Genomic DNA, 27,947 nt, shown 5'->3' on the forward strand with positions numbered 1-27,947 from the left:
TCTTGTCTGTCTCAGTCATATGAAGTACCACCTCAGATTACAGTCTAGTTTAAGATAGTCTCCACCTACAAGACTGGACATTGCCCAGGGTAGGAACTAGGGCATCTGCAAGTGCCAAGAAGAAGAGGGACACCTTTTTCTTTGCATAAAAGCCACTGCCAAGCTGTGTGCCTGGGGCTACATCACTCTAGAGGGGACATGTTTTTCTAATTTACACGAAGCATTGGGAGGCTGAGGGTGACCCTGGACATGGACTAGTCAAGTTGATCAAAGTGGATCAGGACGATGGAGCTTTGTACTGTGGCTGTGCCCCTCTTAGCTGTGTGACCTTGGGCAAGCTGCTTCGGCCCTCTGTGCCTCCATTTCCTCATCTGTAACCTACAGAAGTGGCTTCAAAGTGACCAGATGAGGCGGGAAGCGCTGGGCAGGGGTCCTGGAGCGGAGGAAGCCTCAGATGGTGGCGGTGCTCACTGCCGCCACCACGTGGGGCCGGGGAGGAATCTGTGAGGGACGTGGGGGGGCAGACAGGAAAGGGCAGGGCTCTGAGGGGTCTGGTCTCCCAGGTCTGTGGCTCATGGGCCCTTGGCAAGTGCCTTCCCCTCCTAGAGTGTAACCCCTGCCTCACAGGGCTGCAGCAGGGACAGTGAGATGAGGGTGACACACAGCAGGTGCCCCTTAAATGACTGCTCCTTCTGCCCCAAGATGGGGGCTGAGCTTGCATGGCCAGGGTACAACAGGTAGAGAAGCCACAGCATCCCCTAGGCCTCCCAGTGCCTCAGGGTGCCAGGGATGAGGTGGAGCTCAAACCCCAACAGTGCCTGGTGTCCCCCCACCCAGCCCCGCAGCCCACCTGCCTCCTCAGAGTTTTGAACCAAAGAGGGTCTGCGTGCCACCTCCATCCGAGTCAGAGTGCTGCCCCACCCTAGACCACCCAGAACCCACCCGAGCCATTCTGCTTTGGCCCCAGAATGTAAACAGGCAAAAGTAGCTGGAAACTAATTGCAAAATTTATTCCAGGGCTGCGGGGGCTGGGTTGATTCTTAAGGGCACTTCTCGTTTCAGGGCTGTGGGTCTCTGGCCTTGGCAAGGGCACACGTTTCAGGGGGCAGAGGTGGGGACTGAGACAGGGTGGCGGGAGGCGGGAAGCAGGAGGCAGGAGGCAGGAGGCAGGGGTGTCCAGTCTCCTCCAGCTGGGCAGGCTCAGCACAAGCTGCAACAGTGACATGAAAGCGGGACGGACAGCAGGCACCCAGCCGGGCACAGGAGACAGCTGAGGCCTCTCCCTGGTGCTCCGCCCTGGAGAGTGTTTTTCATGACCTAGGGCAGGCCAGGGAGCTGAGGGCCAGCTTCATGGGTTTGCAGCAACAGGTTGGAGCCACAGAAAGGGGATCAACAGCGCTTTCCCTGATCTACAGGCCCATGCCCCCTCCCAAGTTCACTTGCATTCCCACCCACAGAAACTTGAAGCCCCCAACAGGGCGTCCTGCTGTTCACCTAGTGGGTGGAGGGCAGGCAACAGCGCTTCTCTGGATTGGGGCTGGGGCTCAGAAGTAATGACCCAGCACCACCCCAAGGGTACTTGGTAGGCGAGTGTCTGGGGAGAAACCATCAGCTGTACTTAGTGGCAATCCCCAAGCCCCAGCTTCAGTCCTCAACTCTGTCCCCTTCCCTCCATAACACACACCTTTCAAGGAGTATCTAGAAGCTTAAAAACAAAAAAAGGGGGAAAAAAAACCTTTTGACTACAACCTTGCAGATAAATACCAGCCTGGGAGGGCCACCTCTGGGTGGGGCTAGGATGTCGATTGTACCAAAAGTTCTCTGGGTGGGAGAGGGAATCAGGGATGCCTGGAGCAAAGTTTTTTCCCTGATGATGTATCAACGCTCCCTCTTGCAGAGGTCAGCTGGGGTAGAAGGGCTAGGGAGGTCCTGTTGTCCTAACCAGTCTCCTGGTGTCCTCTAGGGCCCAATAGCCCCTCTCAATTTAGCAAACTCGGTTATCCTTAGTTTACAAAACAGAGGATCTCCTTTCTGGTCTCTATGCGGGGGGGGGGGGGGGGGGGGGGAGCACTGGAGACCCTCTCTCCTCCCCCAGTTGATACCTGCTCAACTTCTCCCTGTCTCTGTTTCCAAGAGAGGAGAAAGGGATGACCTCTGATCCAAGGGACATCGAGGCCCACCAGGGAATCCCGAACCTCCTCCCCGGACCTGCAGGCTTCAGACTCCAGGAGAGAGCTGGGAGCCAGGGGGCGGGGTAGGGGGTGGTTAACAGCCACCTCCTTGGGGCACTCCAAGTAGCAGGCAAGTGCCAGTGGCCACCCCACCTCCGCCAAGCCCTGCCCAGCCTCACCCACCTTCCCAAACACACAGTGTCAGAACTCAGGGGCAGTGGCCTCTGGGACGGGGTTGGGGTTCCTGGGTGAGCATCAGAAAATGAACCATGTGGAGCCAGCGGCGTGGCTGCGCCCCGCCCCGGTCCCGCCCCCGGTCCCGCCCCCAGTCCCGGCCCCGCCCCCGGCCCAGGCTCAAGTCTGCTTGGCTTGCAGCATCTCGATGAGCAGGTTGTTGCGGGGCATCTCGTTGCCCAGGTGCTTGTGGTACAGGTACTCCTTGGCCTGCATGCTCAGGGCCCGCACCTCCACCAGGCACAGCAGCAGCTGCTGGAACTTGTCCCCGCAGTGCGGGTAGTGGCACAGGGTGTAGTCGAGCAGGGCGGCGTTGGCCTTCTCCTGAGCTTCCTTCACCAGGGTGTGGTTATTCAGAAACTTCAAATCTGCAAAGGTAGGCTCTTGGTCACCATCGCATCACCAGCCATGCCCATCAGGACTGGGCCAACACCGTCACCAGCATCACCAATACCACCTTCCCTATGACCACCAAAGACACGGACATTGCCACCATCAACCATGCAACATGGTCTCCCCATTGTCACCGTGTCGGCATCACCATTGTTGTCACCCTGGTTGACAAACACCACCATCGTCACCAATACCCACATGCCTGTGTTTTTCATAAATGTGGCCACCGCTACCATCAACCACCCAGTCACAGTCATCTGTCACCATCATCACTGCCATCATCATCACCACTGTGGTCACAATGAACAAGAATCATGAAGCCCATCACCAGCCTCCCTGGGAGGATCCCTGGGCAGTTATTGAACCTCTCGGTTCCCCATCTGTAAAATGGGGGTGATGACAGTACCAACTTCACAGCATTGTCCTGAAAATTTAGGGAGCTGCTGTGTGCAAAGTGCTCTGATGAACAGTGTCTGACATGTGAGAAGCTCGGTGGGTTGGGTTAGCTGGCACCACAATAATGCCATCACAGTGGGAGCTGCTCTCACCGCTGTCATGGCCAACCATTGCTGCCATAACCAACACCATCCCCCTGGCACGATCAAAGCCATCTTGTCTCCATCATCACTGATGCCTCATCTCCATGACCATTGCCATCCGCATCCCCACTCTGCCACCATCACTACTGTCACCCCATCACCACCACGCCCACAGAGGTGCACTGTGGGTGGGAAGATCCCATCTCATGCTGCAACGCATGAGGACTGGTGGCCCCATTCTAGAGGACAGCTGGCATGTTCTTTTAGTCTCCCCTATAACCAATAGAGAGGATCCAGTACCCCGGGGAAGGACTCTCATGGGGCCACGGGGGAACATGCACATTCACTGCAGGATTGCAGATGGGTTGACATCCTGATTAACCTATCACAAGCTGAAAATATCATAAGTCAAAAAGCACTTACTACACCTGACCTGCTGCACATCACAGCCTGGACTGCCTTAAATGTGCTCAGACCACATTACCCTAGAGTTGCCAAAATCATCTGACGCAAGCCTATTTTACAATAAAGCATTGAACATCTCATGGAGTTTACTGAACACCATGCTGAAAACGCAAAACAGAAGGGATTATGTGGGTACTCCAAGCACGCTTTCTGCCGAATGCATGTTTTTCGACTTCTGCATGACCATAAAGTCAAAAAATCCTAAGCCAAAGCTCGTGAGTCAGGGGCCATCTCTGCTCATGGTGGCAAGGAGGTGGCCTGGATGGCCACGTGGTGGCTGCACCCCAAGGAGTCGTGTGCACACACAATGCAGGGCAAAGGGACGTGTCTTTAAAAGCCTGGGACTGAGTGGAAAACAAAAATCACAGAGGGAGGTCAGGATGAGATCAATAAGGCTCAACCATGTACATAAACTAGAAATGCTTGTTGGCCAGGCGCAAAGGCTCATGCCTGTCACCCCGGCACTTTGAGAGGCCAAAGTGGATCACTTGTGGTCAGTTTGAGACCAGCCTGGCCAACATGGTGAAATCCCATCTCTACTAAAAATACAAAAAAATTACCCAAGCATGGTGGTGCGTGCCTGTAATCCCAGCTACTTGGGAGGCTAAGGCTGGTGAATCATGTGAACCCAGGAGGCGGAGGTTGCTGTGAGCCAAGATTGCACCACTGCATTCCAGCCTGGGCGACAGAGGGAGACTCTGTCTCTGAAGGAATAAATAAATAAATAAATAAATAAATAAATAAATAAATAAAGCTTGTACACAAAGCAGACGTGCTTTGTGGGAAGACAGGGGCAAACAGGACGACTCGCATTAAACATCAAGGAAGGGCTCCTTTTGGGGAGGGGTGGAGGGGTGTGGCTCTGCGTGCACCAGTGATTAAACAGAGGAGTGCAACTGATGTGTCCCCCACACCCGAGGTGAGGTGCCATGAAGAGACAGAAAGCAAAATGTCTTTGGAGTGAGATAGATGTGGGTTCAAATCCCAGCCGCCGCTGAGGTGCAATGCTCCCTGCCCTGCCCTGACTTGACCAGGCTTCCTCCTCCCTGGAGAGGGAGAGCCTGGGTCAGTTTCTTGTCACCCAACTTCCTGTCATAGCTTGCAGTCCTCGTTCAGCTCCTGGGCAGCATTTCTAGCAGGCGCCCAGCCTGGGGGCGCAGGGTCAGCAGGAACCCACAGAATCTGTCCCCAGGCCTCAAAATCATCTGATGCAAACCTGACCTTGCCTGGGATGGGGTGACCAGTGGCTCAGAAAATGGTCATCCACTCACTTCTCCTCCACCCCATCACCACCAGCCCTGCAGCTGCGGGGGCGTCCAGAGGCAGCATGTGCAGCCCTGGACCCCTAATCCCCCTTAACACCCTCTGCGCCAGGAGAGCGCCACGCTCCTGGCAACCCTGATCCCTGGCCGCCCCCAGCGCGCCTGCTGAGGCCTGTGTTGTCCAAAGTCGGATTTAGGGAAACCCGAGCTGGGCCTGGGGGCGGATGGCAGGACCTGGCCTCCATCCTCCCACCCCAGCCCCGGCTCCTCATCCTCCCTTCTGAAGTGATCACTTCCCCAGGGTCACCATTAACCCCTAAGGCACCTTTATGTCAACTACATGGAAGTTCCCCCTTGTCCAGAGAGATACTGCTATAGCCACCCCAATGCCTCCTGGCCCAGATGCTCTTGTGCAGTGAATGACCTGCCCAACTGTATGGAGCAGCCCTACTCCCAGCCTGGCCTGCCCCAGACATATTCAAAGGTCATGGGAAGTCATGCCACCTAGCTGGGCTCCTGCTGGCCCCATCCCTGTCCCATCTGCCTTCACTCCCCACTGTCCCGGGCTGAGCCAGTCTCCTGACATTCTCTTCTGACAATTCATAATGGGGGTCCAGAGAGGGACAGGGACCAACTTAAGGCCACACATTAGTAAAGGGTCCTGGAGGAAGCAGCTGGAGTGGGAAGGACTGGCCAGGACACCGCAGTAGGGGCAGGGGCAGGAGGGGGCTGGGGAAGAAATACCAGGGCCTCGGCTTTACCGGGATTTACTGTTCTCAGCAGCACTGCGCTAGGGAAGCGGGGTGCGGGGGTGGGTGCAGAAGGAGGACAGGTTTCAGGGATGCCCCCACCCCCAGTAGTTCTTTGGCCTCCCAGCTCTTGGCAGACTGGAAACCCCCACTGCCCCGAGAGGTCAGCCACAGGGCGGGGGGAGGGAAGCACCGTCCCTAAGGGAGCCTCAGCGGCTATAGCTCAGAAGCCCAGACCCAGTTTCCTGGGCACTCCCCAGACACCTTGCACCCAGCTCAGCTCACCTCAGCAGACATCCAGACAGGCAGGGCAGTGCCTCCCCAGGGCTCAGGGAACCAGGGACCCCTGAAGACACACAAGGTGCTAGAGCCTGGATTGAAACCCAAGTCTCTCTGACACCAAAGCCCGAGTCTCCCAGGATAGGCAAGCAGGACTGGGGCCCCCTGCCCAGGAGCTGGGTCAAGCTGGGATGCCTGTTCCTGCGGGATTGGACATAACTTTACGTCCCATGCAATCTATGAGTCCTGTCCAAGAGCCCCCACCCCTGGGGTCCTAGGTTTCCCCCAGAGAGGCTACTCTGGACTCTAGACTTGACTTCTTCCTCACCTGGAGACCTTGTCCAAGTCACTCCCCTTCCCCAAGCCTCCCTGGACTCCCAGTCTCTAAAGAGATCATTGTGAAGATTACAGCGGATAACAGATGTGAGGGTACCAGCAACCCACAGAACACCACACCGTTCTTCCAGTGGACACGGGAGCGAGGGTCAAACAAACCTGGAGACGCCTCCTTCATGTGTCAGGGGTTCAGATCCCAGCTTTACAACCAGCTGGGTGACCTTGGGCAAGTCACTTCCCCTCTCTGAGCTGCAGTTTCCTGTCATCTGCATGACAGGGGCAAATTCGTCTCTGCCTCACTGGGTGGCCAGGGGCTGGCTCTCATCTGCATGCCCAGCTCTGGGCCCTAGGCACCCGAAGGTTGGAGACGGGCCTGTAGGAGAGGAGCCTGCGCTCCCCAAGACCGCTCAGCTCCCAGCACTCGCGGAGGCGGAGGTGGGAGGGAGCTGGAAGATGGCGCCCCCACCTCGGAGAGCAGCCCGCTAGCTCTGCAGAGCTGGGGGCCCCCAGGTTGTCAGAAAAGCCCCCTTTTCATGGTTTAATTGAATATTTGAATAATCCTTTCATTCCAGCGAGGCATAAAGAATGTTGTCCCAATAGCGGTAACTCAGGCAGGCGCCCCCGCGCACAATGGCCCCTCGAGTGGGGCTGCTATTCAGGCCGCCTTTTGTTGGCGCGGAGCAGTGGGTAAATTGCAAACGCTTAAGGGAATGCTGCTGCCGCCGCCTCAATGGAAGTCAGGAAATCGAATGTTAGGTCAATCCATTAAGCTTCGATTAAGTCCTCGGCAGAACAATGCCAGCCGGGCCCATCTTCATAAATACCGTGATTGCCAGGAGAGAGGCACTAATTTTAATTAAACCTCCTTACCTGCCTCCGCGCCCTCCCGAGACGGCTATTTAGACACCAAATGGCACCCTTATGCACAGGCAGGCGCGAAGGAGGCGCTGAGTGAGCCGCAGGGCGGTGGGGCGGTGGGGCGGTGGGGCGGTGGGACGGGTGGAGGGACACCAGCACTCACAGCCAGGCTGTGCGGCCCAGGGCGGAGCCGCCCCCGAAGGGGACGCCCTGCGCGCCAGCTGGAGGTCTGCTGGAAAGCGGCCGTCCCTCTCCGGGTCCCAGTTTCCCTGGAGCCCCAGCTCTGGTGGTCTGGGTGGGATCAGGAGAGGAGCCCTCTGCTCCAGACCCTGGGATCTGCTCCAGCCCAGCTCCAGGTCTAGCCTCTGCCAGGGCTCTGGGCTGCCTGCCTGCCATCCTTTTCCCATGCTGCACTTAGAAGGATCTTGATAAAATGCAAATTTCATCATGTTACTGCCTGCTTAAAGTCCTTCCCAAGAGAAAGTTCAAGGTACCAGGCCCCGGCATTCAAGGCTTTGCCCAGCTCAGCTCCTGTCCCCTCGCCAGCCTCCTCCCCACCCCGTCCCCACCCCTACAGACACACAGAACTTTCAGGATTCCCGGAACTTTGCACAAGCTGTTCCTTGAGTCTGGAAAGCCATTAATGCCGCTTGTTTTTTTTTCACCCAGAATGCTCTTACTCATACTGCTAAGCCCAGCTCAGAGCCCCCACCCCCCAGAAGCCTTCCCTGATAGCCAGGTGGTGCTGGTTTCTCCTCTCTGACCCAACCCTGATCACACTGAACTGATGGGGTTCCTCTTCCAACCTGGAGCTGGCCAGCCAAAGGCCTCTGCGGCCCCCCACACCCCTTTCTCACTGCTTGCCATCAGCTGGGGTCCTGGAATCTCCTCCTGTTCCTCCTCCGGTATCCCCAATCTCACCAGGTTCCTGGCTTGCTGGGCTCAGGGCTCACCCACCCACATCAGCCAGACCCATGTTCCTGTGCGGAAAGATAAGGCACTGTGCCAGACACACAGCCGGTGATAAAGATCGAGACTGTGAGCATTCATTCACTTCATTCATTCACTTACGCATATGCACACTAACTTAATAATGGTGATTATGATTAAAACAATTCTGGCACACACTTCCCAGGGGTCAGCCAAGCGCTGGGCACTTTGGGGAATTCTCTTATTCAATCCTTGTAATAAGTTAGGGATTACTAGGAGGGTCACTCTACAGATGGGGAAATAGAGGCTCAGAGAGGGGAGTGATTTGCCCAAGGGCACACAGCCAGAAAGAGACCAGAGACCAGATTTAGAGTCTACTCCGCATCCCTACCTAGTTCCCTCTCCTGAGCACTGCACCACCTCGATTCTCACACACACAGCACGCGTGCGCACGCGCACACCCTTCTCCCCGCAACTCAGCCTGTCCCAGCCCAGCACTGGAGCCTCTCCCACCCCTCAGGCCTCAGCTGCTGCATCTGGAAAAAAACAGCTGATGACCCGCATGACATTAGAGCGGGGCACTTCCAGTTTTGAGCACGCCCACACTTGGACCCAAGAGAAGAGGGATCAGCTCTACCATCTTCCTTAAGCCCCAGAGGAGGAGGAGTCCTGGATTCACCCCCAGCGGCGGCCAGAGCTACGCCCAGGGCTTTGGTGGGAAGAGGGGCTGGGGGCCAAGACACTGTCCCTGCTTTTCAGGGAACACCCAAGGACATACAGAGCCCTGGCAAAGAAGCCTGGTGGCTGGTAGGCCACCCTCCACCCACCCCTCCTTAGGGCCCTCCCAGTGGCCTTGTGATGGCAGCCAGGTCAAGAACTCTCACCTTACAAACCACCCAGACTCCTGCGGACACACACTCCAATTCTAGGTGCCTCCAAGCACCACTCTTCGCCACAAATTCCTCATGTTCCCAGATCTCCTGGTCCCTCCCCAATCACACACAAACTCTTCACACAGCCTAACACTTAAGAAACCACAAGGGTGTGAAAGTTCGTCGTTTGCACATGCCAGCACACACACATGCATGGAAACAGAGACAGACGTTCGCATAATTCCTGCAGGTTCCATGCCCCAACCACACAGACCCCCACCACGCATGTCTGTGACTCTATCCTGTGCCAGCCTGCTGAGTCTGGCAGGCTGCGGGTAAGGTGCTGCTGCTGGCAGAGGTAGGAGGGAGCTTCCCCAGCTGCAGCCAACCAGGTCTGGGCCCCTGAGGCTCCTGCAAGGATTTCAGGCCATAGCTCCTGCAGAGCCCTGGCTGGTGTCCTGAGAGGTGGCTTAAGGTGGCCTTGCAGATAAGCCCTCCAGTTACCAGCCTGTTCTGCCAGAGTCGGGAGATCCAGCCCACCGCATCCAGCCGCATGGCATGGAGGATGTCACCAATCCCGCCCGAGCACTGGGCTTCCCACTTTTTGTTAATCCCCTCTGCCTCCGCAACACTCCCCACTCCTCCCTCTCTCTGGCAGGCACGCCCTTCCCAGACTGTGACTATAATGCCAGCCACCAAGACAATATCTTAATCCTGCCCCCTCTCCAGGTGATGAAGCACTCACTCATCTCTATTCCATCCCATCTGCATCACTGCAAAATAATTCATCCCCCAGAAAACTCCTATTCATCCTCCAAAACACTGCTCAGATGTCCGTCCTCCAGGAAGCCTTCCAGAAAGAGTTCTTGCTCCCCACCCAGGGTTCCCTAAGCCACACCCATCTCTCTGTCTCAGCCCTCACCACCCAGGCTACAGGTCTCTTCCCGATTGGCAAGGGACAGCTATGTCCTCAGCATCACCGGGTATGGGGAGGGCATTGGTGATGGCTTGCCAGGGAGTGAGGGTGCAGACTGGAGTGCCCAGGCAGGGTTGGGGTCAGGAGGGCAAAGGGAGGGAGACCCCCCCAGGTGCTTGGGGAGTGGGGTGGGTGGCCGGGCTGGACTGGCATGGGCAAAGGGATCCGGGCCCCCAGGAGCTACAGTCAGAACTGGGGCCCCCTAGATCCAGGGATTAGAGAAAACAGGGACCCCAGGAGCCTGGAATAACAATCCCAAAGTCACATGGGCCACCAGATGGGGAGCCGTCCCCATTTAAGAGCCAGGCCCTGGCCGGGGTCCCTCAGACCTTTGTTCACTGAATGAGTAAGGGAGGGGCCTTTCTCCCCTGAGGCTCCTTTGTGGCCACTCTGGCCATAGCAGGGCTACTTTTCCAGCCTCACCCACCCTCCCACCGGCCCGCCCCTGGCTGTATCCACCTCTCTGTCACTGGAGCCACACTCACCCAGGCTGAAGAGGATGATGAACTTGAGGCAGACAAACTCCTGCCGGTCCAGCTGCAGCGCAAGCAGCTGCAGCACCAGTTCCTGTGCCCGCAACACCAGGCTGTGCAGCAGCGAGCCCGCCTGGGCGGCCACCGTGGTCAGCTCCACCTGGGGGCAGAGGGCATGGGGTGGGGGACAGTCAGAGGATGTGGGTCCAGGCAGGGGGCTCTCTGATGGTGGATGGAGGGCTGAGGGCATGGATTGGAGGTGCAGGTCAGATGGGCTGGGGTCAGGAGGGCCCAGCCTTGGCACTGAGCCAGGCACGAGTGACATCTGTGCAGCCCCGGGGACCCTGCCGGGCCCACCCTTCCGAGCTCTCCTCAACCCGCCAGGCCCGGAGCTGAGGGTACCCACGTCCTGCCCATGTCCACCCCTCCTTCACACACAAAGCCCAGCACCAGGCCCAGTAGCACCAGCAGTTCAGAGGGCCCCTCTCTACACGCTGGGAGGGGAGGGGTCAGGGGAGGGCAGGGCTGCGCAGGGACACACAGACGCATCCACGTGGCTACCCAGAACCCCTACGTTCACACCTAGATGCTGGGTCACAGTTCAACCCAGAGTCTCACACACACACACACACACACACACACACACGAGCGCAGTCATGGGGTCGCCCACTCCATGAAGTGAAGGTGCACACATGTGCACACGGCCACACCCGCCCTTGTATGCTCACACTTACAGCAACACACATGCCCATGTATGTGTTCACAATTACGGGTTGATGGGAAGGCAGTGACACCCACACACTGATGTGTGTGGAGATTTTGCACAATAAAACACAGGCAGGCACACACACACAGGCCATTCCCATGGCCACAGAGACTCAGCCGGCTGCCGACACACACCGCATGCAGACTGCAGGCACCTGCATCCACAGGGAGTCCTAGAGACACCCTCATGGGACCAGTGCTGCCCGTCCCGTCCTCCTGCCCCTGATGGCCTGTGACACCGAGGCGAGAGCTGGAGATGAGGAGCAGGGGCCTAGGGGGGCTGGAGCAGTGAGCAGAGTCTGTCTCCCCCACCCCACAGCACCCACCGACCCCACGGTCCCTCCTGTGTCCCCACCTGGGAGTGACGCTCCTGCCAGCAGGCTGGACCCTTGCCATCAACCCCCTTCTCTGCCTCCCTCCCTCCTTCTCTTTCCCTACAGCCTATCTCCGCAGGTGAGTCCTCCTCCCTGGCTGTGTCCCTGTGTCCCCGCCCTGGCCCCCACCTCCCATCCTGACCCCTCCGCCTGCCTCCTCAGATACTACCTGGCCATGTCCCTCCTCCTCCTAAAGCTCTCCCTGGACCCCTCCTGCATCTGGACTTACTTTCTACTTCCCAGATTCTCATTTTCTGCTCTAAGGGGCCCAAATTCTGACTTTGAGCTCTCAGGAGCCCTTTGCCCATTCATTCATTCATTCATTCATTCATTCATTCAAGATTTAGGGCCTGCAAGGTTTTGTCTGCTAACCCAGCCCTAGCAACCCTCCAGCCTCCCTGGTCTCTCACCTCATGCCACCCCATACCAGCACCAGCAGGGCAGCAGGGCCTGGGGGCTCCACGATTCCACCCTCTCTGAGCCTGTGGTGGAGGTGAGGACTGCCCCCCCACCCCTTATTCCCCAGCCAACTCCAGTGTATTATTTCCAGACCTAGGGCCACCATCACATCCTCCTCCATGAACCTCTTCTGACCATGCCCACACCCCCTGAGCTGCTCCCCAAGAGCAGGGCTCCCAGGAGCCGGCGCCTCTCAAGCCTGGACCAGGGCTACTCGCAGAGGGGTCAGGCCAGTGGGTGCCCCATGAATGTGGGGAAAGGGCTGATAATCAGGGTGCCCAGAGCGAGCCCTGAAAGGCCTGGGTCCTCCTCTCTGAGGCCCTGAATCCTGGAAGTGCACAGCGGGGCCGGGGCGGGGCCCAGGGCGGGGCGGGACCCAGGGGCTGGTCACCTCCTGCCCGGTGACCAGCAGGATGCTGCCCTCCTTGCCGTGCTGGACCTGGCGGTAGATGTGGTCGAACACCAGCAGCTCACTCCAGCAGTTCTGCAGCAGTGTCATCTGGTCGGCAACCTGGAAGGAAGAGGCACGCGGGGGGCCGGGCTCCAGCCAGGGTCCAGGTCCAGCCACCTTCCTCTAACCCCTTCTCCTCCCACTGAGACCCAACTGGGCGTGCGGCCTGGGCAAGTTAACCTCTCTGTGCCCATCTACCCGAATGTCTATGCTATCAAAGTGCAACAGGGTCTGGCCAGTTAATAAAGGGGTGTTTGGGGCTTGAATGGGCCAGGCTTCAGGCCCCAGCTCTGTCTTCGGTATGACTTTACATAAGTCCTGGTAACCTTCTGTGCCTCAGTTTTCTCATCTGTACAGTGGGCAAAGTACGGAGCGGACAGTCCAGTACATGTTAGGTACGCCATACATGTGATTAATGTCCATGGAGGTACTCTGCAAAGGACTCCTACAAATGCATGGCAAGAGTATTATGAATTTTAACATTGTCCCCATTTAAAAACCTGTGGTCATTTACACTTCTGGCAGCCCCAACTGCTCAAACAGAAGCCATGAGGAAGAAACCAAGGGCTTCCCCCCAGCCTACGCAGAGCTCTCAGGCTCGGGAGAAGGAGGGAGGTCCCACCTGGCCTGCGGTCAGGCCCAGGGCATGAGCAGGGGGGCGGCAATGGCCTGGCACCTGAAGCAGAAATGAACAGCGGCAAGGGGCCAATTCTGAATGCCCCGGCTGCGGCCAGAGGCACTCGGTGCAGGGGCAGGGCCAGCCCCTGTTTGGAGTGTCCTTTGACTCTGCAGGACTCAGAAGCAGAGCCAGGGATCCCCTGGCCCCAATCCCTATTTTTCAACTGAAGAATCTGCCACCCGAAGAGGACAAGAGACTCTCCCAGGATCACATAGAGGCAGGACCAGGCCAGGGCCACAGCTGGCATTTCTGGTCCACAGTCTCCACTGTGACAAAACGAGCCCTTCTGGGTATTCGAAAGCACACTGGGCACTGCAGATGGGCCTGGGCAGACACAGCCCCATCCCTCTCAGCCTGTGCCACTCCTCAGCTGGCCACCAGCGACCCAACAGACACTTCCGGCGCACCTCCCTGGACCGTGCCCTGCGACGAATGCAAACCATGACAGCTAACAGTCATTCCACTGCAGCCCTACAGCCCTGCGAGGCTTGTACAGTCACCACCCGCATGACAGAGAGAAGAAACTGAACAGAGAGGCCACACAGCTCTGTCTAGTTCCAGATCTGCACTCTTAACCACTAGCTGTGGAAGAGAACCTGTCACTCACCTGCCTTGCCATCCAGGAGTTACTGATCTCTCGCAGGCTCTTTGCCTCCTCTACAAATCCCTACCTCATCCCTCTCCTTCCTCGAGGCCCTCCCCACTCTCTGGATGCAGAATCTGCAACATCTCATGGCATCAGTTAAATGCCTCTGTCTTCGCCAATACCTGTGAGATCTGGGGAGGCAGAACTGGTGTCCAGCTCTTCTCTGGGCCCCAGAGCAGGGGTTAGAGTGGCTGATGAATGGCAAGGTTCTCCCCAAGACAAGCACAGAGTGCAGAGGGGTCACTTCCCACCTGGGGCCAGGGGCTCAGAGGGGCCACTCCCCACCTAGGGGTGGCTCCCAGTCAGAGGGGAGCTGGCCCAAGCCTAATGAACAGCTCTCTCATAGGAGATAGAAGCCTCCCCCCTCCTCTCTGTTCCCCTTCTCTCCTGGGGCATCCCTGGGGCCTGTGTCCTCAGGCAGACAGAGGGGGAGAAAAGGAGAGGGAAAAGTCAGAAATGGCACACAGACCGGCCTCCGGGCCCACGTGGTGGAGAAGAGGGAGGTCTGTGTCCGTTCCCTCCATCCCCACCTCACCTCTGCGTCCAGAGCTCCCTCCAGCTCCCAGCAAAAGTTTCTTCCCAGAGCCCCTACCATCAGCCGTGGGCCCCCAGGCTCAGTCCTGGCTGGGAGCGTCCAGGAGAGACTGAGGCCTGGGCAGGGGCTGACTCAGCCATCGCTCCGTATCTCTCCACGAAAGTGCTGGCCACCATAGAGCTGCGGTTTCCAGGAGGGAGCCAAGGCTCAGAGAGCACCTATTACCAGACATGGTGCCCACTGCGGTACAGGACACCTCACCCCTGCCCTGCCGACATTCTGCCCACATTACAGATAAGGAAACACAGCCTTGCCGGAGGTAACACTCAGGCTTCAGGCAGCTGGGCTCTGCCCAGAGGTTCCTACCGGCCAGGACTTCTAGGGACCCTGGGAACCTCCTGAGACCGGGGTAGGAGGGGCCTGCCCAGGGGTCACATTGGCAGCAGGAAAAACTCAGGCCCACCTTGGGCACCCAGGTGGTCACACAGGGCCAGACCCCGCCCCTCGCAGGCCCACAGGAGCAGACACCCTTGCGCCCAGAATGAAGGCACAAGGGGGTGGGGAGGTGGCGGAGGAGCGATAAGGGGTAGAATGAGGAGATAAGCCACGCTTCAGGCCAAAAGCAGATGGGTCACGGTGACCCGGCTGGCCCAGCCCTGGGAGCAGACTCTGTACCCAGACCTTAGACCCTGGATGGGGCAGGCCTGCCCGGTGGGGCTGATAGGGGTGCCAGGGGCAGAGAACCGCAATATGGTCGCTGAGGCTTTGGTGCCCCATGCCCTGTGTTCGAGTCCCCATCCGGCCATGCATCGTCCACCATGCATCCTCCACCCTAATTTCCTGTTCTGTGAAGAAGGAAATATAATTTCTCTCTTTTCTGGTTAAAACATAAGAACACACACAGGGCTGTGTGGGAACTGGTGGACCTGCTGCTGGTTCTTCCGTGGATGCTGCCTGGCTGGGATCCCACCTGCCCCTTGGCCAAGCAGGTCTTGACTCACTGCTTTCCTTGGGTGGACAGATGGATGCATAAAGACACCAAACTCCAAAACACTCCCCACACAGATGAGAACGCGCACGCACGCATGCACACACATACACACACACCTCTTTCTATTTAAAAGAAAACCACAGGGCCATAGCTGCCAGTCCCTCAGCATGAGAAAGCAGGTGGTTAAGAGGTTCCTTAACCAGAGAGGGTTGGTTTTCACTTTCCGAAGGTCCCTCCCTAAGCTAAAGGCTCCTCTACCCTCAGGCCTCCTTGCCACCCAGGGAACAAGGACATTTGCAGCCCCAGCCCTGGGGTCTCCACCAGCCTGGCCTGTCTGCTGGGCCCATCAGCCATCCATCCCTCCTGCCAGACTGCCACAAATCTTCCTGGAGCCTTGATGCTCTGCAGGCTGCCTCGAAGACCAGGTATTTATGGGTGCCGAGCTGACCTCCCTCCCAGCAGGGCCCCTCTGGAGCCCCCTGGGGTCCGATCGGTCTGGCTGTGAAGGCCGGCAGGCTGTGTAATTCTCTGGTGGCTGACACACCACGGGCTGGCCGCCATGCTCTGCAGGCTGAGTGGTCAGTGAGATGTCATTTGTCAGCCCAAGACTGACAGTTACTGCCGCTTAAATGAAACCGTCTATCTGGGCAGTTAAATCTGCTGTCAATGGGGGCCTCGGAGCTGGATGTTGAGGGTGAATGGATGTCAAGATGGGTCACTGGGCACTCCTGGCCTCCACCGCCCACCCAGGTCCTCCCTTGCATCCTCCCAGCCTGTCCTTCGCGGTAGGTGATCAGAGAGGCTGACTGCCTGGGCCCTGGACACTGCTACCCACCAAGCAGCAGGTACAGGTGAATTTCTGCCACCTTGTAGGGAAGAAGTTGCTTTATAAGCGCAGGACAAAGTGGCCCTAAGACGGTCCCGGAACAATCGTGCGCTCAGAGGAGCTTGGGTCCAATGTGTCTCTCCCGGCTGCCTCCCCCTCCAGGCCTGCATTAAACAGTGTGGCTAAGGGGAAGAGAGGAAGGGCGCTGCGACCCCACTTCATAAACTGCCCGCGCTCAGTTCTTCCCCTGTCCTGGCTCACTAACCCCTTACAACAGCCCAGTGGGGTGGACATTATTTCAACTCCTCCCATTTTCAAGATGAGGAAACTGAGGCCCGGAGGAGTGAAGTCACTTGCCCAAAATCATACAGCAGGTAAGTGACAGAGCTGAAACTTGGCAACAGGCCTCTCTGATTCTAGTCTTTGACATTCACTTCTGTGCCACTATTGGACCTAACATGCTGGGATTGTATGTGATGGAAAAATGGAGACAGAGGGACCCCCATCCCAGTTGGGAAAGAAGATGGTGGAGGAAGATCCCAAGAGGGCATTTGGAGCCCAGCATCAGACACAGCTGGGCCCCTGGCACCCCTGAGAGCTCAGCTGAGCCTCCAGGACTCCTCCCGAGCAGCAAGATGTCATCAGCATCAGAGGGCTGAGTGGGCCTCTGCTCAGAGTCCAGGCTTTATCAGGGGAGCCCCTCCCCGATCCAGAACCTGGAGCCCCAGCCAGCCCCGACAGGCCATCCATCACCCACTGCCCAAGGACCCACTCCTGGTCCAAGCTCTGCTCTGGCCCTGCCAACATCGCCAGCTCTGCTTCACAAGCCCATTGGAACTCCCAGAACACGATGCCTCTTCACATTTCGGGGCCTTCGCCTCTACTGTGCCCACTGCCTGGAATCCCCTGAACCTTTTCTACTTTCTAGAAAGGCACCAAACTGTTCTCTGACTTCCTTAGTTAGAGCTGTTTGCTCTCCCCCTGGGGTTCCCTCTGCCTCTTCTGTGGCTCTCAGAGCCCTGGGCACCTCACACTGGCATTATCTCAGTGCATGTCTGACTTCTCCTCCAGGTTGGCAGCTTCCTGGGTCCAGACGATTTTAATGTCCCCAGTGTCCAGCCCAAGGGTTGCTCCACTCTCAGAGCCAGAGAGCCCCCTCTTCTGTCTGCTAAGATGTGCCCTGTCTGGAGGTGGGGAAATGAATGATCAGCCAGAAGGGACACCAGAGTCACGCACACCCCTCCCACTTTTCTGCCTCCTCACCTCTGGGCTTTGCAAAGAGACACCAGCCCAGGGCCCACTGGACCAGTGGCGAAGAACTTCCACATGGTTGATGAGAGGCGCTCTAAGGGCTGGGCTGGTACTTATCTGCAAGGCCCCTTTACAGAAGCTGGTGACCACTGTTCACAATCCCGGGCTCAATTTAAAGACTTTGGGAAGGGGAAGCAGGAAGGTTTGGACCACGGAGAAGCCAGAAGCAGGAAAAAACACTCAGCAAAGCTGGGACAAAAGCCCTTCCCATCCTGCGTGAAAATCCCCCGGAGACTAGGAAGGCGGCCAGAGGAAGTGCCCTGCCCCTCAATCCAGGGTTCTGGAAGGCCGGGAATGCCCTGCTCCTCCTCCTCCTCTCTGCACAGGGGGTGCATGGGAAGTCTGGAGGGAAGCTAGCAACCAACCTAAGGGGCTTGGGGTCCTCATCCCCACCAGGGCCTCCAGCCATGAGCAGAAGGCAGGTGGGAGTGTTCAAGACCCTGCCTTTTGCCTCATCCATTAGGTTGGACCAGAGAGGAGGCAGTGGTGAGAAGGGGCTGGGGTGAGAAACCCACCCCATGACAGACACATGGTACATCCCCAGGCCTCAGCCATGACAGGCCCTCCACAGTGGAAACAGTAGCCACCACCATCAATCCTCAACTCCCAGATGGCCCAGGCCCGAGTCCCGTGATGCCCCTAGGGCTCAGAGCACCCATCCCCGACCTACCAGCCAGGGCAGGCAGTGCCCCCAGCCCATCCGGCCTCATGCCCCTGGAGGAAGCCCAGGCCCAAGTGGCGTCAGCACTGACAATGCTGCTCAAGGCTGCAGTGGCCCCAGGGGGGGGGGGGGGGGGGGGAGCAACGGGCCCTGCTGTTTACACCCAGCCCCAGAACAGCCAGGGGGGCAGCCTGGGTAAGCCAAACACCGATAGCCCTGGGTTAAAGAGTGCCTGAATCCAGGCCAGGAAGGGGCAGGCCTTGGCCAGCTGGAGGGGCCTCTGGGGAGGTCTCAGAGAGCCAGGGCACTGGAGGGGCAGTTCTGGGGCCTCAGGCTCTTCAAGCCACTAGGTGGGAAGACTGGGAAGTTCTTTCCTATGTCTGGCCTCAGTTTCTCCTGCTGCTTTCCTGATTACTGTAGCTTCAGGTACCTCAACCCAGGGGAAAGAAGGCCACGCCATAGAGGAAAGCTGCCTTGCCAGGGAAGATCAGTGGCAGACCCTGGAATCCCTCACCCACCTACCCACCTAGCTCCCTGAACACACACACACACACACACACACACACACACGCACACACGACCATCCAGCAAACACAAGATTTGCAAAGGCAGGAGGATCTTTCACCTCAGCTGTGAAGGAGAAGGGCCCACAAATGTCCCAAACTCCAAAACACTAAGAACCCCCATCTGTGTGTGACGCTGGAGGCTGGCAAGGATTGGCAGCCTCCCTGAATGGGAGGACAGGATGGGCCGGATCCCCTTCCCAACACTGGGCTGAAGGCTGGGGAGACAAGACAGTCTCCCAAGACTCAGCTAGTCCTTTGAGGGAGCCCAGAGTCTCAGAGAACAAGGAAAATGCGTACCTAGAGAGCCCCAGGACAGGGAGCCCCAGAGAATGAAAGAGCTGCAGAGACACCAAGAAGCAGAGAGACAACATGCCAGGGAGAGAGACAGTAGGAAGAGACACAGGCAGAGATCAAAGCAGCAGCGGCTGTGAGAGGCTCAAGGAGGAGAGAACAACAGGGAGGGAGCGGGGACCCAAGAGGCTGTGATGGAGTGGAAATGCTCCTTAATGTCCCCAGGGTGGCCTCCGGGTCCCCAGGTACTGCCTGAAGCCAGTGGGCAGGATGGCCCTATCCGAAGGACAGTTGGGCTAAGGCTTGGGCAGCTGGGAGGATCATGATGCAGGTCCATCCTCCAGCCAGGCGGGAGGAGAGACTCACCTCCAGCTCCTTGAAGACCATGCACCTGCGTGCCCAGTCCACGATGGAGATGAAGGTCTGGTCGGCCATTCTGCACAGGAGGCCAAAGGCCGCTGGCTGGTCAGGGCGGCTTTTGGTGGGCTCCTGCAGGCAGCCCAAGATGCGGGCCCGCACCTGGTCCTCATCTGGCTCCAGCTGCAGCAGCTGCAGGATAAGCTCAGGCACATTGGGCCCTCCAGAGAAGGGCTCTGGATAGCCGTATGGCAGCCCAGGCTGTGGGGGGCTGGCGTAAGGCTCTGGGTACTCAGACTTGATGGCACGGCCAGGAAAGGCAGGGTAGAGGTAGCCAGCCAGTGGCCCATGGGCACCGGGCACAGCCATGGGCAGTGCTGGGGCCCCAAAGTCGCCCAGTGGCCCAGCAGGTGGACCGGTGGCCAGGCCCTTGGGCTCAGGCGCATGCAGGCTGGGAGGCAGCACATAGTCCGGTGCAGGAGGGGGCGGTGGGGGCACCCCCATCGGGGGCCCTGTTTCCAGCTTGAAGCCATTGGCCCGAATCTGTGCCTTCTTCTGCTGTTTCAGGGCCCGGTCCCGCTTGTACATCGGCCCGAACTTGTTCCGGCCACCCCTCATACGGTCAGCGCGCACGGCTGTGGGCAGGGGCAGAGGGTCAGGTTCACCCTCTCCAAGCCATCTCCCATGCTGTCCCACCACAGATTCTTTCCAAACAAATCTGACCGCTCTCTCCCCTGCTCAACATCCTTTCATAGCTCCCACTGACCACAAGGGAAGTCAGTCTCCTTTGCCTGGCATTCAAGGCCCTGCTCAGCTTTTCAGGCGATCCGTGCTAAGACCCCTCTCCTTCCACTCCACCTAACTCACCTCCACTCCTCTGTTTGACACAGCTCCTTCCTCCTCCACCCTGCTTTCATTTTCCTTCTGACTCAAAAAACTTGTTTTTCTCCTGAGCTTGCTGAACACCCAGACTCAATGTCACTACTTCCAGGAAGCACTCCTGGATTCACCCAGACACACTCTACTGTCCTTGCCCCAGGTGCCCTGTCCTTGCCCACTCTTATCATGCTGAGTGGATCATGCCATGTGCTCCTGCGGGCTCAGTTCTGGGCTCAGGTGCCTAGCACAAGGCCTGGCAGGGAGATGGTGACCGGAAGGAGACCCTGGTCAGCTTTGTTCACCACTGGCCCCAGGGTCCAGGTGTTTGTTGACTGACCGCCTGACTGTTGAGCTCCAGCTGCAAAATGACTCAAGTGTCCTTCACTGGTTGTGAATGTGAAGCTGAGTTTAGAGCTGGCCAAGCCTCTGTGCTGGGGGAGGGGACCTCTCTTGCCAACTAGAAGCTCCTCCGCCTGGCCAGGAATGTGTCATCAGCCAGAACCAACAGGTGCATCTCTGCAGCTGGAGTGTGCCCCCAGCCTCCTGCTCAGACAGAGCCCCACCCTGGGCTCTGGGTGAAGGGAAAGAGCAGGAGAGAGGGGGTGGTGCTCGGCAGGGATGATGGCTGGGGGGGGCCACCTGGCCAATCTGCCTTCCCCCTGGGGTGGGCAGCCCTGTGCCGCTCCCAGGCTGCATGAGAGTTTCTGCTGCCCACAGCGGCCAGATCTCTGGCCCCTCAGGACCTGGCGCTAGGGGCATGGGCTCTGGGGACAGGATAGGATGTCCCCCTCCCATCCAGGGGTCCTTCCTCCAGGTGGCAGGGCATGTGGTCTGCCACTCTCAGAGCCACCTGGGGCTTTCTACACTGCTCCAAAACCTTAATCAACCGCCGCCTGTTCAGCACACAGTCCAATGACCAGCCACCTCTAGAAGCTCAAATCTTTCCTGCTGAAACTTCTCTCCTCCTCTCTGGACTGAGAGCTGGGGTTGAGGATAGGGAGGCAAAGAGGGGCCTGCGTTCCTTAGGGGCAATTCAAGTGTCCCCCACTGCCTGGCCCCCTCAGGGCCTGGCTAAGAACATGACGGGAAGGAATCTCACTGGCTGAGTGAATAAACCACAGAGCCCTTCAGATGGACGGACAGACACGCAGATGGGCAGCTGAATGTGCGGGGGCTGGGCAGTGGTGGTGGGCAGATCCTAATGGAAAGCGTCATGGGCCTGACAGCTAGCCTGCAGCGATGAACACCCAGGCACCTTCAGCTTTCCTACACCAATCCCCACACTCACTCGCTGGAGGAAGGCACTGCCGTTAAGCCCATTTTTCTTTTCTTTCTTTCTCTTTCTGCCTTTTCTTTTCTTTCTTTTCTATTTTTATGTATTTATTTTTTGAGACAGGTTTTCCCTCTTGCCCAGGCTGGAGTGCAGTGGTGTGATCATAGCTTACTGCAGCCTCGACTTTCCAGGCTCAAGTGATCCTCCTGCCTCAGCCTCCTGAGAGCTAGGACTACAGGCACATGCCACCATGCCCAGTTACTTTTTTGTGTTTTATAGAGACAAGGTTTCTCCATGTTGCCCAGGCTGGTCTTAAACTCCTGGGCTCGAGTGATCCTCTTGCCTCAGCCTCCCAAATGCTGGAATTACAGGCATGAGCCACTGCATCCCGCCAAGCCCATGTTTCAGATGGGGAATCTGTAGTTTAGAGAGGTTAAGGATTTTGCCCAATGTCACCCAGCCTGACTGACAGTGCTGTGCTGGCACTGGGATTTGGCCTCTGCTGGCTGGGGTTGGGTATTGTTGGGGGGATGGGGACCTTCTCACAGAGGGAGGAGCTCTGCAGACCCTGTGCTGGGGCCCTGGCGGGGGCTGGGGAAAGGGTCATCTCCATAGGGTTCACTTTTGGATACTTCTCAGCCCAACCCAGATTGGCCTTGCCAGAGTCCCTTCCCGGCCGGAGGCCCACCCAGCGCCAGCGCCAGCGCCCCGTTCCCTTGCAGCGACTGGGCCCTAATGTTGCACGAGGGGCCTTCGCGAAGGCCAATGGTGCTATCCCCTCAGCCCCTCTCCCACCCCCACCCCCTACCCGCTCAGGCTGTCAGGGGTCAGGGATCCAGGCCCGTGCGGCGCGCACCTTCCAGGCGCATCCCCACCGTCAGGCACTTCTGGAAGCGGCAGAAGGGACAGCGCTTGCGCTGCGTCTTGTCGATCTTGCAGCTCTGGCTCTCGGTGCACGTGTAGTGCTTGTTGTTCTGCACCGTGCGCTTGAAGAAACCCTGCGGGAGCTGAGAGTCAGCGGGGCCCCGCCGCGCCCGTCCGCCGCACCCCTGCCTCGAGCCCGCGGCTCACCTTGCAGCTCTCACACGTGAGCAATCCGTAGTGGTAGCCGGACACCTTGTCCCCACACACGGGACAGAGCTCGTCCAGGTCCTCGTCGTAGGAATAGTCCATGCCCGCGGCGTCCGCCTGCGGAGGGACAGCGGGTCAGGGCGGGCCGGCGGAGACCGGCAGCTTGGGGTCCCCGCGGCCACCGCCCCAGCCGCTGTCGCCGGTCCGTCGCGTAATCCCCTCGCTGCGCCCAGGCGCTGCCGCCGGCACCCACCGAGCGCCCCGCGCAGCGTCCGGGGGTGGGCCCGGTGCAGTCCCCGCGCCTGGCCTTCCCCGCCCAGGCCCCGCGCTCTCGCCCCGCCTGGGGGCTCCTCCCGCGCGGACCCCGTGGCGCCCGATCTGGGGCCCTCGGATTCGATGCGCTTCGATTCGGATTCGTTTGTCTGAGAACAAAACCCGGATTCTGAGAAAAGGAGATGGGCTCAGCCGCGGGGAAGACGCCAGGGGACCCGGGAGCGGTAGGGCGCCCGGCCCGGGTGTTCTGGGAACCCGACAGAGACGAAGGAGGCAGAGACAGAGTCCGGCCGAGACAGAGATGGGCGGAAACCCTGGCAAGAGACAACGACCGACTCCGCGGGGCGCAGACACGAGGCCAGTCCGAGAGTGCCAGAGACACAGACACAGAGACGCCGAGCTGGAGAGAACCCGGCGGGGACGAGACACTGGGAGGGATGGGGGGGGCAGAGAGAAAGAGAGAGAGAGAGAAACGAGGGGTGGGGGATCGGATCAGAGACTCGGAGAGACAACGGAGGCCCAAGGAGAAAACTCAAGAGAGACCGACGCAGAGCCAGAGACACAACGATAGACGAGAGACAGAGACGCCGAGACGAGAGGAGACCGCGAGAGACGAGGCCGGAGAGGGACAGAAACACGGAGAGAAAACCTGGAGGCGGAGGCGCCCAGCCCGAGGGTCGGGGACAGGGGAAGCGCGGGAGCCCAAGCGCCGAGGCGAGGCCCCGCGGGGTCGGACCCGGACGGGGGCCCGGGCCGCAGGGGGCGGAAAACGACGGCGCTGGGCCCAAAACGCGGAGCCGCCGGGGGCCCCCGCGCCGGGAGAGACAAAGCCGCGGCAGCGACGGCAACAGGAGGCACAGCCTGAGCCGCCGCTGCCACCGGGACGTCGGGCGGGGAGACCTCGGGCGGGGGTCGGCGGGCTCCGGGAAGCCGAGCCCGAGGCGGGGGAGCGACCTCGGGCGGAGAGGCGAAGTCCTGAGGAGGGAAGGAACCGGAGCCAGGGCCCGGGACGCGAGAGGGGGAGCGACGGCGGCCGCGGCCGGCCCCACGCCCACCTGGTCACTCCCGCCAGCAGCGCCCCGCGTCCCGCCCGCGCGGAGCCCGCACCTCCCGGCCGCGCCGCTGCAGCCGGCGAGGAGCCGCACCCGGGCGCAGCGCCGCCCGCCCGCGATGACGGCCGCTCGGGCCGGGGGCGGGGAGGCGGGGGCGCTGGGCTGGCGGCGCGGGGGCCTCAGCTCCCCCCTCCCGCCTCCCTGCCCCCCTCCAGCCCCCCCGTCCCCCCACCCCCACAGCTGCCGGGACCACTCCAAGGCGCACCTGGGACCCGTGCCTCTACGCCGCCACTGCGCCCCAAGCCAACCCGCCGCGCGGGGGCCGGGGGCCGGCCCCTCTATATCGGCGCTTGCGGTATCCGGGGGCGGAGGCCCGGCCGTGTCCTCCCCCCAAGCCCGGCCCGAGCCGGGCACCCTCTCCGCAGCCCGGCTCCAGTCTTCGCTCTCATCCTCCCCGCCCCCCAGCCCCTGTCCTGCTCCCCGGACCCCAAGCGCGGCCTGAGAGCTGCGGAGCCCGAGTGCCCGGCGATGTGGGCAGGTGTTCGTCTCTGGGGGCCTCGGGTCACCCGCCTGCAGTGGGAAGAGGCAGCTCCTGTCTGCGAACCCAGCTGGGTCGTGGCGAATGCCACGCGGGTTGCTGGTCGCACTGCAGCGCGGAAGTGGGTAAGGGCGAGTGGCGACCGTGGCCGAGGCTCAGGTTCACGGGTGGAAGCCAGATTCTGCCATGGGCCCCGCCACGTCTCCTCACTCGAGCCTGCGGCAGCTCTCTACCCGTCTTGCGTCTTCAGTTGCCGCATCTGTGAAGTGGGTAGATGACCGCTCTTCCTCGCTAAGGGTGGGTCGTGAGGATGAACCCAAGCAGTAGGGGCAAAGCACGCGCGTGGCCTGGTGGAAGCGCTCAGTGGCGCCCCGCTGGGGAGATCTGGGGCGAAACCCTTCTGCTCGCCAGCCTCAGTTCGCTGGGCTGGAAATGGGAATTGTGCAAATCCCATTTTACCAATGCCTGAGGCCTAGGGAGGACCCGAAGCCTTTACGGGCGCAGGAGGTGGGAGAGGAGGCCGGAGGCAGGGCCCCGCTGCTCCCTTCGGAGCTCTCACGAAGGGTGGGGCAAGGAAGAAAGCGCTGGGCGGCCTTGGGGACAAAGGAGTTCCTGGTCCACGGGCCAAGCAGTTGCTCTGGGCTAGGGACCATCCGTGGGGCCACTGTTTTTCAGTTGGAGAAACTGACCCGAGAGGAAGGGGCCTGCCCGCATCCCACCTCCGCCCCCGCTGGCACCTGGGGTCGGAGAGAGTTTCAGGACCACGAGGCCAAAAAGCCGCGATCTTCAAGCAGGAAAATACCGCAATTTTCCATTGACAGCGGCGCAACCCACCAAAAGGCTCCATCTGGGCTCCCGCCCGCCTAGAGGCCTCGGGCTTCGGTCGGAGCTGAGCCTGGGCTCTGCGAACTGTGGCCAGAGACCCCCGCACAGACCCCACTCAGCTGGCTTACCCCACAGAAGGAGCAGAACCCGCAGATTAGCTGTGCAAGCTCTGGCAAGTCACTTCGCCTCTCTGAGCCTCAGTTTCTCCGTGCATAAAGTGGAAAATGTTGGTTTTACAGATGGGGTACTGTGGTTTCCATGCAAAAGTCTTGGATGAGGAGGGAGGAAAGAGCCAGAGACCCTGTTATAGGTACCCCCTGCACCGCCAAACCCCTGAGAAACAAGAGCATCTGCCCGAGCTGGAGGTGGGGTCACTGCTGCCTCTGAACAGCTCCCCACCACAGTGGAGCCCTCAGACAGTGACTGTAGGAGCAAAGGGTGCTGGTGGATGATGGGCTGGGGTGCCCCAGTCGGCTGTTCTAAGGTAGAGCCCACCCGAGGTCTCCTGGAATCCTGGTGCTGGAAGCACAGACCCCAGCCGCCTGGATGGGGTGGGGTGGGGGCTGGGCTCAGGCCCTTCTCCCTCTCTCTCCAACTCCCTCTCTCCCAGGGTTTCTACTCTCACCGGCTGGGAGCCCATGGCTCCTCCACACTCCAGGCCCCAAGGCACCCACCCCCACAGGTTCCAGGTTCCAGCCCACCACCTGGGGAGTTCCAGTCCCTCATCCACCCACCCAGGGAGGCAAACCTAGACCTGGGGACCTAGACCTGGCCTGGCCGCAGAGCCCAGGCTGACAGATGAAGGCCGGAGACAGACACACGGATACACAGCAAGACTCAGAGACAGCCACAGAGACAACCCAGACCCTCAGGCAGGGTACAGAGCCCCAAGACAGGCTCAGAGCCCTCCGGACACACTCACAGCCCTCTAGGCTCAGACCCACACAGCCTGGTGGATGCCTGGCCAGCGACAGCGGGACACCAGCGGACCTCCATGGGGCTTGTGGTCACAGGCCTGGCTCCTCCCATCGGCAGCCCAGGGAAGAAGAGGGGGTAGCATGGTGGCAGGGTGAGTCTGGAGACCCCTAGCCCCTTCCCTGCCCAGAGCAGGGGGCACTGGTCACTGAGCAGAGCAGGCGGTGGCCGGCCAAGGCTGTAGGGAGGCACTGCAGAGGGAGGCTGGTCATTAGAGGCCTGGGCCGAGGCCCTCACTTACGGAGCGGAAGCAGCACTCTCACGCCGGATGAGGGTGGCAGTGGGCACCAGGGGTCCAGGGGGAGGTTCCGGCAGCCCAGGTGGGGCGGTGGCAACTGTGGGTTCGCAGAAACCCCCTCACACCACGGCGGGCGGCAGCCGGACGGCAGGCTGGCCCTGTCCGTCCGTCCTCCTCCTCCTCCCCGCCCTGGTGGGGGGGCCACCGGAGGCCCAATTGGTCTCTGCCCCCACGTGACTCTGCAGGCCTCTCGCCTTCCTTGTTGGTGTTTCTCTTCATTTACGTCTATTTTTTCCTTCTTCTCCTAAAAGAAAAAAAATACCCCTATCTATCTGGGGGCCGAGGGTGGGGGTGGAGGCCAAGGCACTGCGGAGGCCTTGGCCAGCTGGCTGTTCCAGGCCCGCTGTGGGAGCCCAGAGGCAGGGACCCCACAGAGGCGGGTAGGCAGCCCTGCTTGTTAGCGACCGGGTGGGAGTGGGGCCTGATTTATGGGCTGCTCCCCCACCCGGCCTGCCGCCTGGCCTCTCTCCTTGTGAATGGCTACCTCCCTGGGGCCTGGCCCAGCATAATCTGGCCCGGCCTGGCATGATCTGGCCCGGCCCGGACATTGGAGTGGAATCGGGACAGGCTGGTGCGGAGGCAACGCCATGGTGACTTGACCAGGCGGCCTGCTGCTTCCACCTGTCTTTTTACTCTTCCATCAGGTGGAGGAAGAGGGGGGCCAGAAGGCGAGCAGGTAAGCGGCCTGGACATGTGGTGGGTGCATGCCACAGTGGCCTCTGAATGTCCCCATCTGCTGTGGGCTGCTGCTGTTCCCAGTCGATGGCTGGAAAAACAGGCTGAGCTGAGACTGCCTCTGAGGCCAAGTGGTGGCTACTGTGGCCCCAGGTTGAACCAAGTATGAAGCGAGGCCAGGATAGGACAGGGTAGCGGGAAGGGTGGGCTGGGCTTTATCTAGAAGGCTAGGCCTCCCTAGACAGCCTGGGATGTCCCCATCCAATCTCTGGGTCCAGATGGGCTCTGAAATATCCTGGTCCTGTAGGGCCTGGGTTGCAGGGCCTGTGCTGCTCCCACAGTGACTGGATCTTTCGTGTGTTCCTCTGTTCATCTCATATTTACAGAGCGCACACGTAGGGGTCAGGCACTGTTCCAGGCACCAGGGATCCCTTAGGAAAGAGAACAAAAGTCTCTGTCCTCAGAGGATTTACCTCCCTGCCTTTCATCTTGGGAGTGTAGGGAGGGGCACAGGGTGACTATGGGGCAGTCACTGTTGAGAACCACCCCTCCTCCCACAAGTCCCTTCATTGGAGGAAATAAGCAAATCACACCCAACCCCTCACTTATCTGGAATAAGAGAGACTTTTCTGGATAAGT

General features: G+C 59.6%; 1 protein-coding gene across 8 annotated transcripts; it reads right to left on the reverse strand.

Annotated features, from left to right (window-relative positions):
• Positions 1-989: 989 nt before the first annotated feature.
• NR5A1 (nuclear receptor subfamily 5 group A member 1) lies at positions 990-26,849 on the reverse strand. Of its 8 annotated transcripts, none has more exons than XM_033190791.1 (7): positions 26,577-26,849; positions 22,673-22,789; positions 22,458-22,599; positions 19,459-20,084; positions 12,527-12,646; positions 10,550-10,697; positions 990-2,773 (listed from the first exon to the last, which is right to left on the reverse strand). In XM_033190791.1, exons 2-7 carry the CDS (start codon positions 22,772-22,774, stop codon positions 2,526-2,528), a joined length of 1,386 nt encoding a protein of 461 aa, XP_033046682.1. In that variant the 5' UTR covers positions 22,775-22,789; positions 26,577-26,849; the 3' UTR covers positions 990-2,525. The 8 variants fall into 8 exon arrangements, with proteins under 8 accessions (XP_033046682.1, XP_033046702.1, XP_033046689.1 ...); XM_033190811.1 differs by lacking the exon at positions 26,577-26,849 and adding an exon at positions 25,489-26,549; XM_033190798.1 differs by lacking the exon at positions 26,577-26,849 and adding an exon at positions 24,568-25,426.
• Between the last annotated feature and the right edge of the window lie 1,098 nt (positions 26,850-27,947).

This window comes from Trachypithecus francoisi, unplaced genomic scaffold, assembly GCF_009764315.1.
Source record: "Trachypithecus francoisi isolate TF-2019V2 unplaced genomic scaffold, Tfra_2.0 Contig01585, whole genome shotgun sequence".
Classification (NCBI taxonomy): Eukaryota; Metazoa; Chordata; class Mammalia; order Primates; family Cercopithecidae; genus Trachypithecus; species Trachypithecus francoisi.